General features: G+C 36.0%; 1 protein-coding gene and 1 non-coding gene across 2 annotated transcripts in view; both read left to right on the top strand.

The window, feature by feature from the left end:
• Nucleotides 1-15,874, top strand: part of MCF2 (MCF.2 cell line derived transforming sequence) — a 65,154-nt gene that overhangs the window by 45,798 nt on the left and 3,482 nt on the right. The window contains exons 21-26 of the mRNA XM_011377615.1: nt 1,862-1,987; nt 2,668-2,889; nt 11,054-11,143; nt 12,191-12,269; nt 12,824-12,890; nt 14,753-14,862. Of these exons, the coding sequence (XP_011375917.1) occupies nt 1,862-1,987; nt 2,668-2,889; nt 11,054-11,143; nt 12,191-12,269; nt 12,824-12,890; nt 14,753-14,862 (694 nt within the window). The remainder of the gene's footprint in view (nt 1-1,861; nt 1,988-2,667; nt 2,890-11,053; nt 11,144-12,190; nt 12,270-12,823; nt 12,891-14,752; nt 14,863-15,874) is intronic.
• Nucleotides 10,538-10,656, top strand: LOC111730526. Its single transcript, XR_002776723.1, has one exon. It is a non-coding gene; the product is annotated as a 5S ribosomal RNA (ribosomal RNA).

Raw genomic sequence — 15,874 nt, 5'->3', positions numbered from 1 at the left:
GGGGAAAGGTGTTCTATGACATTAATTGAGTTGTTCCCTGGCTTTTTTCTCTTTGCCAACTCGAGATTCACTTTTCTCTAGTGTGCTCAGTTGTTTACCAACCACTTCACAGTTTGGTTTCCGCTTCCAAATTTTGTCAATGACTTTTCTTCTCCCATCTTTGTAACGGGTTTTGCCTTGTAAAAATAACTTTTCCATCATTTTAGTTGTGTTTCATGAGTGAAAAGAGCTAAATGCATGTATCTGTCCACCATCTTTAACTGTAAGTTGATAATTGCTTGAATTAGATTGTATATTGGATTTAATCCACATCCAGAATCTTATATAGGTATGTTCTCTCTCACTCCCTTTGTGTTCTGTGCTTCCTATACACACATTTCATCCTATCCGGCCCCCATCTTGCCCTAATTCTGGACCCTACAATGTTCCCAGGCCCCAAAGTCATGACCTTTATGTTTATAGTGGCAGTGAGCCAATAATCGAATGAAAACATAGCACCAGTTGATGAGGACTGTATTTTTCTTGTGATATTAGAAAAAAAAAGTTCTTCTCTTGCCCAGGTCTGATTTATATTCAGTACAACCTGTTTCTTTTCTGGGCCTTGGCCTGTGGAGCTGAGCCTTTTGTTAACTTTCTTGGATATATTGAAGAACTTTTTAGTCGTGTTCATCATTGCTTTCTCACCTTTAAGCATTCTACAACAATATGGATTTATGTGTAAAAACTTTTAGTTTTTGACATTTTGGAATTTTTCTCTCTTAAATCCTTGAAATAGTGTTTATTGTAGTTTTTCAGATATACTGCCTCTGATGGCCATACCATATATAACAGCCATTTTTCTGGTAAATTTTCCTTGAGATGTTAAGAAACTTGCATTCATTGGATCTAATCAATGAACACTTAGCATTCTCACAGCTATGTGTCTAATTTAAATTTATTGATGATTATATTTTAATGACAGGAATGTCAAAGAAAATTAAAACATAGACTTGGTCTGGATTCCTATTTGCTCAAACCAGTGCAACGAATCACGAAATATCAGTTACTGTTGAAGGCAAGTACATTAAGCATTTGTTTATTTCTTTCTTTACTTCTTTGAATCAGGTGTGCCAAAGCCATTAAATTTATTTCTAAGAAACATTAGAAATAGGTAGACTCAATGACTGGGAAGCCTGCGTTTAGCAGTAGAATCAACGCAGTGTGCTTCTTTGGTTCCCTGTGGCTGTGCAAGTGCTGGAGGCATAGGTATAAAGCTGAGATTATCTTGTGTCTTTTTAGCTAATTATCCAAACAAATTACATTGACATATGTATAACATTTACTGCAGAACTTTTACTATTGTTAAGAAGAACTAAACAAATATATATCTCTTATAGAGTGGAGACTGTATTTCATGTGGGCCTTCTCAATGGAAAGTGAATATGGTATACCCTTCACGTAATGTAGAAATGTCGCGTTACATATGAATACAACATGGCTCGCTTTAAAATGTATTTTCACAATGTTCTATGGTATATGCATAATTAATAAAACAAATTGTTGTAAGTAGAGGACCAAAAAAATGTGTAATTGCTTTAAAAACTAACCTCTAGTGTGTCTTAATAGCTATTATTTGTCAGCTCAAAAACATTGAATGCCCTTTGCTTTATACTATTTAGTCAGTATTCCATTTCTTCTCCAATTTTGACATGGTTATTAAATATAGTATTAATGTGACAAATAGCATATGAAAGAAGCTACTCAAAAAAGTGACATCTTTGGCTTCTTCCTTGAAAGCTTGTTGGCCAAAATTATATTCAATTTTTTACAGCTCTTAATATATGCCTAATATTAAGTTTAATTCTTGACTTCTAATTAATAGGAGCTATTAAAATATAGCAAGGGCTGCGAAGGATTTGAAAAATTAAAGGAGGCACTTGACACAGTGCTGGATTTACTGAAATCAGTTAATGACTCTATGCATCAGGCTGCAATAAATGGCTATATTGTAAGTACATTTTAATGATTGTTGCAGTTTCAGGGGGAAAGCATGTTCATATTCCTTTCTTCTTTTCCTAGAATCAATTGAGAAATAAGAAGTGAGAGGCAGACAAACGGAGATCCAAATGTTAACATTATTACTGATAATTTCAGGTGGAGAATTGGCTTCAGATCACTAGCCAAATGGATTTGTGACATTCCCCTTGTCCTCAACAGCCTACCCCTAAGTCCAGACCTCAGGAGATCCTGCTCGAAGGAATGTTTGGGTCTTCTAAGGAGACATACTGTCCCAGAATTGCCCCTTGCCCTAGTCTAGGATAGATATGGAAGAAAAATATCAAATCTTTAGAGTTAGCTCCACTCAGTGGGGAAACTTGAACTGGTGGATATCATTCACCAATCAGGATTAAGGAAGAGATGGGGAGTTACCCTATCTAAACTACTTACCTCTACATGGAGACATGAAGCCAGGAAAAAGGAGGTTTCTTAGATATCCCACTCCCTCAGTAATTTCATGACTATGTGACACATGCCATGTTTCAATGTAAAAAGCTATGATGAAATTTTAAAGACTATACAAAATGATGCTTCAGGATTTTAGTAGTTCAAGCCAACACTGTAATGTTGACACCAGGAATGCGAATGTCGCTCTGCCTTGTGCTAATGAGTTTTGATTTTCCACTCTAGGGAAACTTAAATGAGCTGGGCAAGATGATAACACAGGGTGCATTCAGTGTTTGGATCGGACACAAAAAAGGTGCTACAAAAATGAAGGATTTTGCTCGATTCAAACCAATGCAGCGGCACCTTTTCTTGTATGAAAAAGCCATTGTTTTTTGTAAAAGGCGTGTTGAAAATGGAGAAGGCGCCAGTAGATACCCATCATACAGTTTTAAGCACTGTTTAAAAGTAAGACAATTTGAATTGTATAATGTAATATTATTTCACACGTATATTCAATTTTGTGTACTTCCTCGGTTCAAATGAGTGGGTTTTATACTTTAGTGGCACATCCATTTGTTTAAACAAAATCTTTTTTAACTGAGGTGTAATGTACATATAACATATGAGTTGCAGCTACACAGCATAATGATTCGATATTTGTATATATTGTGAAACGATCACCACAGTAAGTCTAGTTTAGTTAACATCCATCACTACACAGTTAAAATTTTTTACTTGTGATGAGAACTTTCAAGGCCTACTGTCTTAGTAACTTTCAATTATACAACACAGTATTATTAATACTAGGCATCATGCCATCGTTGCACCTCCAGGACTTAGTGGTTTTGTGCCCTTTGACCCCCTTCACCCATCTTGCCCACTCCCACCTATGAAATCTTAAGTAGAAGTCAGGTACAGCAGAACTTCTCTGCCCGAAACAAGTGAGGAAGAGCAGAGCTTTGCCTTCTCCCTAGTGCCCTGCAGAGCATAGTTTGAAATAAGTAACCTAGGCTCCCCCATGAGCATTCTTACCAGGAAGAGTTCTTGGTCTTGGTTACCTTTTATTGTGTAGGAGAGACAAGGAGGAAAGAATTTCTTCCTTTTCCTCGGTGTAATGTAAGAATTGATATATGATTAATAGCACACCCGCATCTTCCTTTTCGTATCACTCCTCCAGTCCCCAACTTCTCCCTTCCTGGGTGTTCAAAGACACCTACAGCTGAATCCCGTTCACACCTGTCCTGTCCCATCCTTTGAGATTACTTTATTCTCTCCTGTAACCCAAACTACCATTCTGTTCTAATATTAGTTTGGTATCAAAATGAGAGCAGTATTGTTTGAAGAAGTCACTGGCAACCCAGTGATACTACCAGCTGGTTTTGACATTTAACAAGTGGTACTTCCAATTCGCATGAGTCTATAATTGGTGATTTTGATTCTTTTTACAACTAATGAATTTTATCTTTCAAGTTTTAAGTTGTAAAGGCAATATAGCATTTGTTGTAGAAAAAAATTGGAAAACTGAGAAAATTGTTACCCTTGATTCCCCAACCACTATCACTTTAGTCATTTTTCATGAGCATGTTCTTTCATAGTTGTCATCACCAGTATATTTGAGAATTGATGAAATTTTCAGCAGCAGCAGTAAAGAGGACAGGCAGAGTGTCCTCAGATAGGCCTGAGGTATTTCTGCGAGGAGGCTACTAGCGGGCTCTGCTTTTGTTTCTTCCCAGAGGGTCAACAGTTCCATGCTGTTCTTAACAAAGTTTCAGACCAGGGTTAGGTCTCCAACTTCTTCCTACTCTCCACTTTCCCTGCTTCACTTCTGAACCCACAGAACTTTTACTATTGTTAAGAAGAACTAAACAAATATATATCTCTTATAGAGTGGAGACTGTATTTCATGTGGGCCTTCTCAATGGAAAGTGAATATGGTATACCCTTCACGTAATGTAGAAATGTCGCGTTACATATGAATACAACATGGCTCGCTTTAAAATGTATTTTCACAATGTTCTATGGTATATGCATAATTAATAAAACAAATTGTTGTAAGTAGAGGACCAAAAAAATGTGTAATTGCTTTAAAAACTAACCTCTAGTGTGTCTTAATAGCTATTATTCGTCAGCTCAAAAACATTGAATGCCCTTTGCTTTATACTATTTAGTCAGTATTCCATTTCTTCTGCAATTTTGACATGGTTATTAAATATAGTATTAATGTGACAAATAGCATATGAAAGAAGCTACTCAAAAAAGTGACATCTTTGGCTTCTTCCTTGAAAGCTTGTTGGCCAAAATTATATTCAATTTTTTACAGCTCTTAATATATGCCTAATATTAAGTTTAATTCTTGACTTCTAATTAATAGGAGCTATTAAAATATAGCAAGGGCTGCGAAGGATTTGAAAAATTAAAGGAGGCACTTGACACAGTGCTGGATTTACTGAAATCAGTTAATGACTCTATGCATCAGGCTGCAATAAATGGCTATATTGTAAGTACATTTTAATGATTGTTGCAGTTTCAGGGGGAAAGCATGTTCATATTCCTTTCTTCTTTTCCTAGAATCAATTGAGAAATAAGAAGTGAGAGGCAGACAAACGGAGATCCAAATGTTAACATTATTACTGATAATTTCAGGTGGAGAATTGGCTTCAGATCACTAGCCAAATGGATTTGTGACATTCCCCTTGTCCTCAACAGCCTACCCCTAAGTCCAGACCTCAGGAGATCCTGCTCGAAGGAATGTTTGGGTCTTCTAAGGAGACATACTGTCCCAGAATTGCCCCTTGCCCTAGTCTAGGATAGATATGGAAGAAAAATATCAAATCTTTAGAGTTAGCTCCACTCAGTGGGGAAACTTGAACTGGTGGATATCATTCACCAATCAGGATTAAGGAAGAGATGGGGAGTTACCCTATCTAAACTACTTACCTCTACATGGAGACATGAAGCCAGGAAAAAGGAGGTTTCTTAGATATCCCACTCCCTCAGTAATTTCATGACTATGTGACACATGCCATGTTTCAATGTAAAAAGCTATGATGAAATTTTAAAGACTATACAAAATGATGCTTCAGGATTTTAGTAGTTCAAGCCAACACTGTAATGTTGACACCAGGAATGCGAATGTCGCTCTGCCTTGTGCTAATGAGTTTTGATTTTCCACTCTAGGGAAACTTAAATGAGCTGGGCAAGATGATAACACAGGGTGCATTCAGTGTTTGGATCGGACACAAAAAAGGTGCTACAAAAATGAAGGATTTTGCTCGATTCAAACCAATGCAGCGGCACCTTTTCTTGTATGAAAAAGCCATTGTTTTTTGTAAAAGGCGTGTTGAAAATGGAGAAGGCGCCAGTAGATACCCATCATACAGTTTTAAGCACTGTTTAAAAGTAAGACAATTTGAATTGTATAATGTAATATTATTTCACACGTATATTCAATTTTGTGTACTTCCTCGGTTCAAATGAGTGGGTTTTATACTTTAGTGGCACATCCATTTGTTTAAACAAAATCTTTTTTAACTGAGGTGTAATGTACATATAACATATGAGTTGCAGCTACACAGCATAATGATTCGATATTTGTATATATTGTGAAACGATCACCACAGTAAGTCTAGTTTAGTTAACATCCATCACTACACAGTTAAAATTTTTTACTTGTGATGAGAACTTTCAAGGCCTACTGTCTTAGTAACTTTCAATTATACAACACAGTATTATTAATACTAGGCATCATGCCATCGTTGCACCTCCAGGACTTAGTGGTTTTGTGCCCTTTGACCCCCTTCACCCGTCTTGCCCACTCCCACCTATGAAATCTTAAGTAGAAGTCAGGTACAGCAGAACTTCTCTGCCCGAAACAACTGAGGAAGAGCAGAGCTTTGCCTTCTCCCTAGTGCCCTGCAGAGCATAGTTTGAAATAAGTAACCTAGGCTCCCCCATGAGCATTCTTACCAGGAAGAGTTCTTGGTCTTGGTTACCTTTTATTGTGTAGGAGAGACAAGGAGGAAAGAATTTCTTCCTTTTCCTCAGTGTAATGTAAGAATTGATATGTGATTAATAGCACACCCGCATCTTCCTTTTCGTATCACTCCTCCAGTCCCCAACTTCTCCCTTCCTGGGTGTTCAAAGACACCTACAGCTGAATCCCGTTCACACCTGTCCTGTCCTATCCTTTGAGATTACTTTATTCTCTCCTGTAACCCAAACTACCATTCTGTTCTAATATTAGTTTGGTATCAAAATGAGAGCAGTATTGTTTGAAGAAGTCACTGGCAACCCAGTGATACTACCAGCTGGTTTTGACATTTAACAAGTGGTACTTCCAATTCGCATGAGTCTATAATTGGTGATTTTGATTCTTTTTACAACTAATGAATTTTATCTTTCAAGTTTTAAGTTGTAAAGGCAATATAGCATTTGTTGTAGAAAAAAATTGGAAAACTGAGAAAATTGTTACCCTTGATTCCCCAACCACTATCACTTTAGTCATTTTTCATGAGCATGTTCTTTCATAGTTGTCATCACCAGTATATTTGAGAATTGATGAAATTTTCAGCAGCAGCAGTAAAGAGGACAGGCAGAGTGTCCTCAGATAGGCCTGAGGTATTTCTGCGAGGAGGCTACTAGCGGGCTCTGCTTTTGTTTCTTCCCAGAGGGTCAACAGTTCCATGCTGTTCTTAACAAAGTTTCAGACCAGGGTTAGGTCTCCAACTTCTTCCTACTCTCCACTTTCCCTGCTTCACTTCTGAACCCACAGCAGTGTCACAACTTCTTTAAAATTCTTACTGTTTTCATAACAAATGCCTTGTTGCTCCTCTGATATTAGCAACCTATCTCCAAGCCCCCCAAATCTCCAAGGATCTTTTATGTCTCTAATAAACATTAGTTGAGAACCAAAAATCTGTAACCGATCTCGGACAGGGTTAAGATCTGTTCGACCCAAATCCGTTTATTTGGTTCACTTTTTATTTGTAGAGTGACCAAGTTACCACTTGAAGTATTATTTCTGGCCTATATTGATTTTTCATTTTACTTTTAATTTGCCAAAATGATGGACACACCAACAGAATATTTCTTGAGAACATTAGAATAAAGAGGTACTGGTATGAAGTAACGAAGTCATGAGAATTCAAACTTTAGTGGTCACTGTGGAAACAGAAGATGGGATAGATACAAGAAACATTTCAATGGAAGGTAGACAGTTGGGCTTGTTTACTGACTAGATACAGGAAATAAATAATACCTGACATATGAAGGAAAAAAATAAGGCTGATTTTTCTTTAGTTCCCCAATAATTCCTACTATTTTTAATAAAACAGATTAGCCATATCTGCAAGGATTTAAATCAGGATTATAGAAAATTGGTGATGCCACTGACAGAGAAAGATGGAAGATGGGCTATTTCTGAAGCCTTACTATGCTTACTTCTTCCTTACCTATCATACATAGGATTCTAGAATTTAACTGCTGGTGTTACTAGTTGGTGTTTAGGTAATAATTTGGTTTACTCGTTTCAATGCAGATGCTCTCTATGGCTGAACAGCTTCTCTCCCACTATCAATGGACTGTTGCCTTGGCTTCATATCAAGCTGCAATTCCATAGCCTGATGATGTACTTTCTAATGATTGTGTGCTAGGTTTTAATTCAGCCACTTCTATGCAAAGGAAAGTCCCTAAGACTAGTCTCTAAAGGTCCCTACGGATAGTCAAATGGACAGATTTGACTTCTTCAGAGTCTTTAGTTCATGTCATCTATTATTGTCATCTATTTTTATTTAACAAATGTACGCATAGTGCTTACTATGTGCTAAGAACTATTCTGACTGTTTACCAATATTGTTAACTCATTTAATCCACATAGCATTTTATATGAAGTAACCCATTCCCATTTTGAGGATGGAAAAGCTAGGTTCTAGAGAGGTGAGTAATTTGCTCAAGAGCAAATAGCTAGTAGGTGATGCAGTGCAGCTTCAGACCCAGGCAAATGGCTCCAGAATCTATGCTCTCAATCACTGCACCATGCTGAGAGGCCTTGTTCTCGTTTGTTCTTTCTTTCATTTCTTCATTCATTCCTTTTTATCCCTATTCTCTGCACTTATCTTCTCTCTACCTCTGTGGCAACCATTCTTTCGTTTGTGTGTTCTTGTTAAATGTATAGTAATATTTTTTTCACATGTGGTTTTAATTTATATAAATTATATTCTGTTACGATTCTCATTTTCTTTCTTTTTTTGATCTCAGACTATTTTCAAGATTCAGCCATGTTATTGTTTATACCCAGTATCTCGCTTCTAATGCTTCATAGCATTTAAGCCTAGCTACATTTTTTTTGTTAATGTGATTCAAGATCAATTTGTTAATAATACTAACCCAAGAAATAACTAAACTCTATCCCAGAGACATAATTAAAAGTCTTAAGATTGGTAGTTATTGGTTATAATCCCAGAGTTCTTGACCCACTGGGTGATGTTTAACAAGGTAGTTAACATCTTCACACTTCCCTCATGACAGAAAATTAGGTTGAAATTTGGAGCCATGAACACTTGACACGGCAAGATAAAATGCTTTATAATAAAAGAAATATATATTCATAGCTATCAGGAATCATCAATGAACATATGAAGGATAAGGGTCTAACTGTAGAATCAGCTTCATTTTATTATGTATATTATTTATTGTATATTATATAATTATATAGTTACACATTTAACTCTTCCTCTAGGATCTAAAATTGAGTAAATGTTCATGATATAGTGAACATTTAATAAGTAGTGTAACAACCTTTCAAACGTTTATATTTTGTTATTGGAGAAAATATGTATAATTTACAGATGATTACAAATGGATTATATACGAGTGGATCACATGTAATGAATTGTTTGGAACTGAAAAGATATTGTCTGATAGATATACTGGTTAGATTTCCAGGATAGCTTGAAAGAGCTCATTTAATCTATAATGATATTCTAGATGTATGCAATGAAAAATCACAAAAACTATTGCAGTTCAAACGAGGGAAAGTTTAGAAAGCAAGAAAGCAGACTCATACTTTAAAAAACTCATTGTATGACCCAGGCACTTAATGCCTATTATTTAATTCTATATCAGCTTTATGAAATAGGTAGTGTTCCCATTTTATAGTTGAGGAAACCAAAGTTCAGAAAGATTAAGAAATCCGCACTAAGACACACAACCAGTAAGTGGTAGGAATGGGGTTCTAACCCCAGCCTCTCGGATTCCAAAGCCCTTATGCGTTCCATCTTACCATGCTAGTAAGACAAAATCATGTATCAATTTATATAGAGATCAAATATTAGATTATTATTTATCTTTAATCCTGATATTAGAGCAAAAGGAGGTTAGAGTGGTTGAACAGGAATATAAAGATTTTGGGGGGGGCATTCTGAAAGTATCTTCTGACTACATTCAGGGTAGATGTCACAGGCTCTTTCATTTATATGTCACATTTCATTTCTAAGCATAATCCCTTTTCCTTGATATGGGGCTCTCACTACCACTTCTTTTAATGCTTATCAACTGTAATTAAGGTCTTTTAGGGGGCTCATAAATGGAACAGAGAGTGAGATATTTCTTTGGATAATTAATTAGGCGGGAATTGAAAGAAAAGAGAAGGCAGGAGGGGACTAAACGAGAATATGTGTACAAGGAAGTGAAATTGCTCAAAATAGAATTAACCGTGCCATTAGCACAGGATAAAAAAAAAAAAAAATGGAAGAGGTTGTGCTTTGCCCAATCACAAGAGAAGAAAAATTATGGTAAAGAAGGGATATTATATATAAAAGTTCCACTGGCTACAAGGAGACATCAGTCTCCCATGACAGATTATTTGTTTTCTAGAGAGGCCTAAGGATTGATGGAAATAGAGGGTGCCCTTGTGTACCTAGCTGGTTTTCCCTGCCCCATAAATTGAATGTTTATAACATGCGGGCCTTCTATAGAGATAAGTAACAATTTGTAAAATCAACTTATCTGAGAAATGGTTAATAAAAATAGTGAAATTAATTTCAGATGATCTTTTGCACTGATGTTTGGTTGCTTCTGTGTTTGACATAATAATTTGCTTTAAGAGTATACAGTTGTCTACGGCCATGCCACCCTGAACAAGTCCGATCCCGTCTGATCTCGGAAGCTAAGCAGGGTCGGGCCTGGTTAGTACTTGGATGGGAGACCACCAAGGAAGACCAGGTGCTATAGGCGTAAAAAATAAAAAAAAATAAGAGATTGTAAGCTGACAAGGTCCTTGCAATCTATGAGGCCAACCAAGGGTTGCCTCGCCTAAAAAAAAAAAAAAAAGAGTGCAGTTAATTGATAACAGAATTCAATCTTAGATGGAACACTTGGATGTTCAGATTTATAATCTTAGTTTCAATCGCTAGAATGGAGCATACAATCTGTACCACAAAGTGCATAGTTCAGTGAAAACATTTAATTGCTCAGGTCTATGATAGAAATATCATTTCATATTCTTTAAATATGTGTATTTTGCCCAAGTGAGAAATTCTCTTTCGTTTAGAATATGATGAGGGTATTCTAAATGTAATGTAATTTCATATTCAAAATAAAATACTCATGAAAAATTCGACATATTTTGTAGATGGATGAAGTTGGAATCACTGAATATGTAAAAGGAGATAACCGCAAGTTTGAAATCTGGTATGCTGGGAAGGAAGTTTATATTATCCAGGTTGGTCATTTAAAAGTTATTCTAGAAAGCATAACGTGCATTAAGATACAAAAGTCTGAATTTGCAAACAAATAATTTTGGTCACATTACAAAAGTTCTCATTCTTTTCATGTAGTTCCCTTAAATATTATTTAGTTATTATTTATTGTGATGTAGTTAAACATTTTTTTCAGTAGCACATGTTTAACTTGAGATATGCCTATGGTGCTTTCTAGGGCTTTTAAGTTTTCACAACTACATTAGGAGATTTATTAACCTTGGCCAGCACTTCTCTGCCCCCAGCAAGTTTCTATAGTTCCAGATTTATATCGGTTTTGAGTTCCTCTTGTGCTTTGCATTCAGAGAATACCTGATTACGAGGCATGACGATGTGACAATTCAGATTTGATCATTGTTTCTAAAAACTGGTTAAAGCCCTGGCCAGATGTGCTATAAAGTCCAACCTGTTTAAAAGGAGGGGAGAGGAATGAGAACATTTCAAGAGGATGTTGTCATTTCAATGAGTATTTTTATCACAACTTGTGACAGGTGATTGTGCTGTTATCTGTTGAAAGTGCTCAGTGTTTTTTCATGGTTTTAATTCTGCACTAGGTGATTGCAATTCACACACAAAAAATGTTTTCTTGCTTTGATTAAGATATAAGACTTCTTGCTACTTTTTAACAAACTTATAAGTAATGGGAGGATATTTAAGGAAGCTTGCATGCTTTCATCAGTTATCAAGATTACTCTATAATAGATCATAAAACGTAAAACATTTATATTTTTAAAAGAACTCTCCTACAAAGAAAACACAAGTGAGATTATATTTCACATTTTCTGTGAGTGCAATTCAAAATGGTTTTGACTATTTTTTCATCTAATTTGATCACTAGTAACTTATTTGCTTCTTAGAAGTTTTACGAATCAAAATTTTAGTTTGAATATGGTGATTTAGGATTCATGTTCAGGTTCATGTTTGATGTACTTAATTACATTGGTTTTATTATAAAGTGTGCTTTTAAAAAGGAAACATGTTTCCTTCTCCCCCCTTTTTAAAATCTTTAGGCTCCAACTGTAGATGTGAAGATGACATGGTTAAAAGAAATAAGAAGTATTTTGCTGAAGCAACAAGAACTTATGACAAGTAAATTTTAAGCATGTATTCTTCAGAATAGGAAGTACAGTACTAGCTCATTGACTCAAGATTTTCTGATAATTTTTACAGGGAATGGGGCTGATATTTACTTTATACAATTCATAATGCCAGTGTTTGTTAAACTAATTAGTAGGAGATCAAGATTCATGGGGTTGCTTAAACTATTTTGGAGAATGAACTTTATACTAGGAAATGAACTCTAGTGCTTGAAAAGCAGTTGTGAAGTAATATAGCAAACTAACTTAATTCTGAGTCCTTCCCATGAGGCAACTGCTTATGATCTCAAGTAGTCAGTGCTTGGTAATGTTGGGGTAGGGGTGGTTTTAGTAATAGATTTGAATTTCTTGAATAAAATATTAAATTGTTCAGTCTTTTTCCTTATTCCAAATTCAGACCGGCTTTCCCCATGGTTATTTCAAGTCTGTGAAGGTTAGCTCTGGTGAGAGTGGGGTGTGTCTCCAATGTGAAAATCATTGGTCTTCAAGGAAGGAATAAGTGCGGCTTCTGAATGATGCTTATACAAGCTTTCTTTTATTCCATAGTTAAAGAACAAGAGCGATATAATCAGTTAGCTCAACAGGATCAGAATTCTTCTCAGCGGAATGACGAGTAAGTGATTATACTTTAAGAACTGTCACTCCTGTGATCTTCTGTTTTCCCGATGTAACACAAAACAGTGTAATCAAAGCATCTCAGACAAAAACTATCCACCCTTTTAACAATAACTCATCAAATTCCATAAATACATCATTTTCTCAGTTCTATTCGTCTATTTGGAGACCGATAGTCTTTAATAGTTATACAGTTGTTTACGTTGATGTTAAAATGGAATGCGGTAGTTTGTGCTAAACATAATTACAAATGCGTTATTCTCAGTATATCCTAGGGGGAGTTGGCATGTAGGCTAACCGTGAAAGTGGCTGTACTCATGACTTTCTCTTGCATGTATTTTTGGTCATCTTCGGTCTGATTGGAGAAAGAGTTTTAAGAGTGATAAAGGACTGGCAACCTCTACTGGGCCACAGCTTTGTGGTCCCTTGATGGAGACTACTTGCTGGTGACTTGGTCTTTCTTTCTACGTAGTTAGAGAGAAGGTATGGATCCCGGGAGGGAACTGTGCCTGGACACAACCATAAAGTCTTTGAGGAAGGTAGCAGTCTAAAAGAGAGCACTGATGATAGCGCTGGTTTAGAGATGAGGTCCTTGTATCCGGCCTCTAGGAATCCTAAAAAGTGTTGTTGCCATAGAACATTTGCAGATATGAAGAAAGAATCCTCATACTAATTCCAAAGCCTTGGCACCAAAGTTCACTATGCAGCATCTGCATGGGGTCAGGATCATTGAATGACTTCTTAAAAATACTCCTTTTCTCTTTGTCGTACATCATCTCTCAGAGGTAGCTAAAATCAGGTGCGAAGTGTGTTGGTTCATCTGGGGCTTTAGTAGAACCATTTCAAAGTCACAGTGGAAGTTTTTTTATCTTCTAAGGTTCACAATGCTCAAATCTTTGTCATATATCATGGAAATAAAATCCTTAGATTTCATGCAGTAATTGACTTTATAGTAGCGGATACAACTCAACAGTATTATTCAGATTAAGGTTTCATCGTCATTTATATATACCTTACTTAATTCATTAAGGTTAAAAGTTCATAGAGCAGCAGGGATATTATTTGTTGCTATTATGTTATATTATATTATATTATATTAATTATATTTTATATTAAATTTATTGGTTAATAAAATTATAGGCTGCAAGTGTACAATTCAATAATACGTCATATGTATATTGTATTGTGTGCTCACCACCCAAAGTCAAATCTCCTTCTGTCACCATGTATTTGACCCCCTTTACTCTTATCTACCCCCACTCTTTCTCTCTAGTAACCACTAAACTGTTGTCTGAGTCTATGAGTTTTTGTTTGTCTTGTTTATTTGTTGCTTTCAGTTTTATATGTTGTTTATATTTTTTCCAATATTAAGTTATAGTTGACAAAGTTGTATATATTTAAAGAGCACAACTTGGTGATTTAATATACACATACACTGTGCAGTATTCACCACAGTCAAGCTAATTAACATATCCATCACCTGGCGTTGTTATCCTTTTCTGTGTGTGTGGTGAGAACTCTTAAGATCTACCTCTTAGCAAATCTCAAATATACAATATAAAATACTATGAGGATTTTAAACAGTATACCTGCCTTGGGTAAAGAGAGAGTAATATTTTTCCCGTACATATTAAAGAGAGATCCTACTGGCTCGAATCCTAATATTTAAGCTTTTGTATTTTATGAACTGTTGTCACACAGACTTAAATAATGGGGAAGTCAGCTCTGTTTGAATGGATTCTCAGAGAATGTTCTTAATACATGGTGTCAGTGGAAGAAATACCATTTTTAATTTCTTATTACTCTTAGACTATACAAAAGCTCACTTATTTTTATGTATTTACATATTTACTATTTCAGAATACAACAGGGAGCTTTTATAGTCCCCGAGGAAACTGAATCGGTGCACACCAGCAATGTGGTAGAGGTCGGTGAGGCAATCGCGTCAGCTCAGGCAGGAGCAACTGCAGGTATGTGTCATGGTCATCCGAAGTTAAGATTCATGGCTATGTAAATTATTTTCTCCCATTGTTAATTTTGAAAAGCTACCCATCTATTATCCGTGTATAAAGAAAACAAAATTAACCCATTTTTATAAGGCTCATGTATCTTGCACATGTAAGACACTGGTGGGCACTGCAGAGCAGTGGTTGTCAAAGTGCATTCCCCGGACCAGTAGCCTCAGCATCACCTGGGAACTTGTAAGGAAGGTAAAATCTCTGGCTCCGCCCTGGACCTTCTGAATCAGAAACTCTGGGAATGAGACCCAGCCAGTTGTGATTTAATAAGTTCTCCACGTGAGTCTTTCTGATGCATTTTCAAGTTTGGGAACCCCTGCTACACAGGATACAGAGTTGAATAAAACACAGATACTTGGCTTTGAGGAATGCACACTTCATTCACTATAGGTTTAATTAATAGAGAAGAATCATTTCCAGCTAGAATAGTTTTTTAGCGCAAATTGTGTCATTCAAGCTGATTTCAAACAATTTGTTTCATTCAACAAATATAAATTCCTTGCCTGTGTGCCAGGAATTGTGTAAAGCTCTGGGCATACAGTCTAATTAAGATAGACTCAGCTGCCATTCTCACAAAGCTACAAGGATAGAAAGATAATTCAGGAAGCAATTTTACTGTGGCCCCCAGAGCAGTCAAGAGGGAGCATAGTACCAATGCCTTTATCTGACAAATGAGGAAACCAAGTCAAAGAAAGTTGACAGATTTTTCCAAGGTCACATGAATAGTTTAGTGTTTAGTATGGCCAAATTGCGATTCTGTTCATTCTCTGCCCTAAAGTGGATTGCTTAATTTGTATCAGTTCAATATATTTTATTAATTAAGCACCTCTTACTTGAAAGGCTCTTATGAGACATACAGTGTATAACACATGGCCTTTGCCTAGTAAGGGAGCTAAGACAAGTCGAAAATAATAATATTACTAGATAGAATGTTATAAGTGCTAGCCGAATGGACCAATAAAAT

The sequence above is a fragment of the Pteropus vampyrus genome, unplaced genomic scaffold, assembly GCF_000151845.1.
Source record: "Pteropus vampyrus isolate Shadow unplaced genomic scaffold, Pvam_2.0 Scaffold318, whole genome shotgun sequence".
Taxonomy (NCBI): Eukaryota; Metazoa; Chordata; class Mammalia; order Chiroptera; family Pteropodidae; genus Pteropus; species Pteropus vampyrus.
This window is presented reverse-complemented; position numbering and strand designations above follow the sequence as displayed.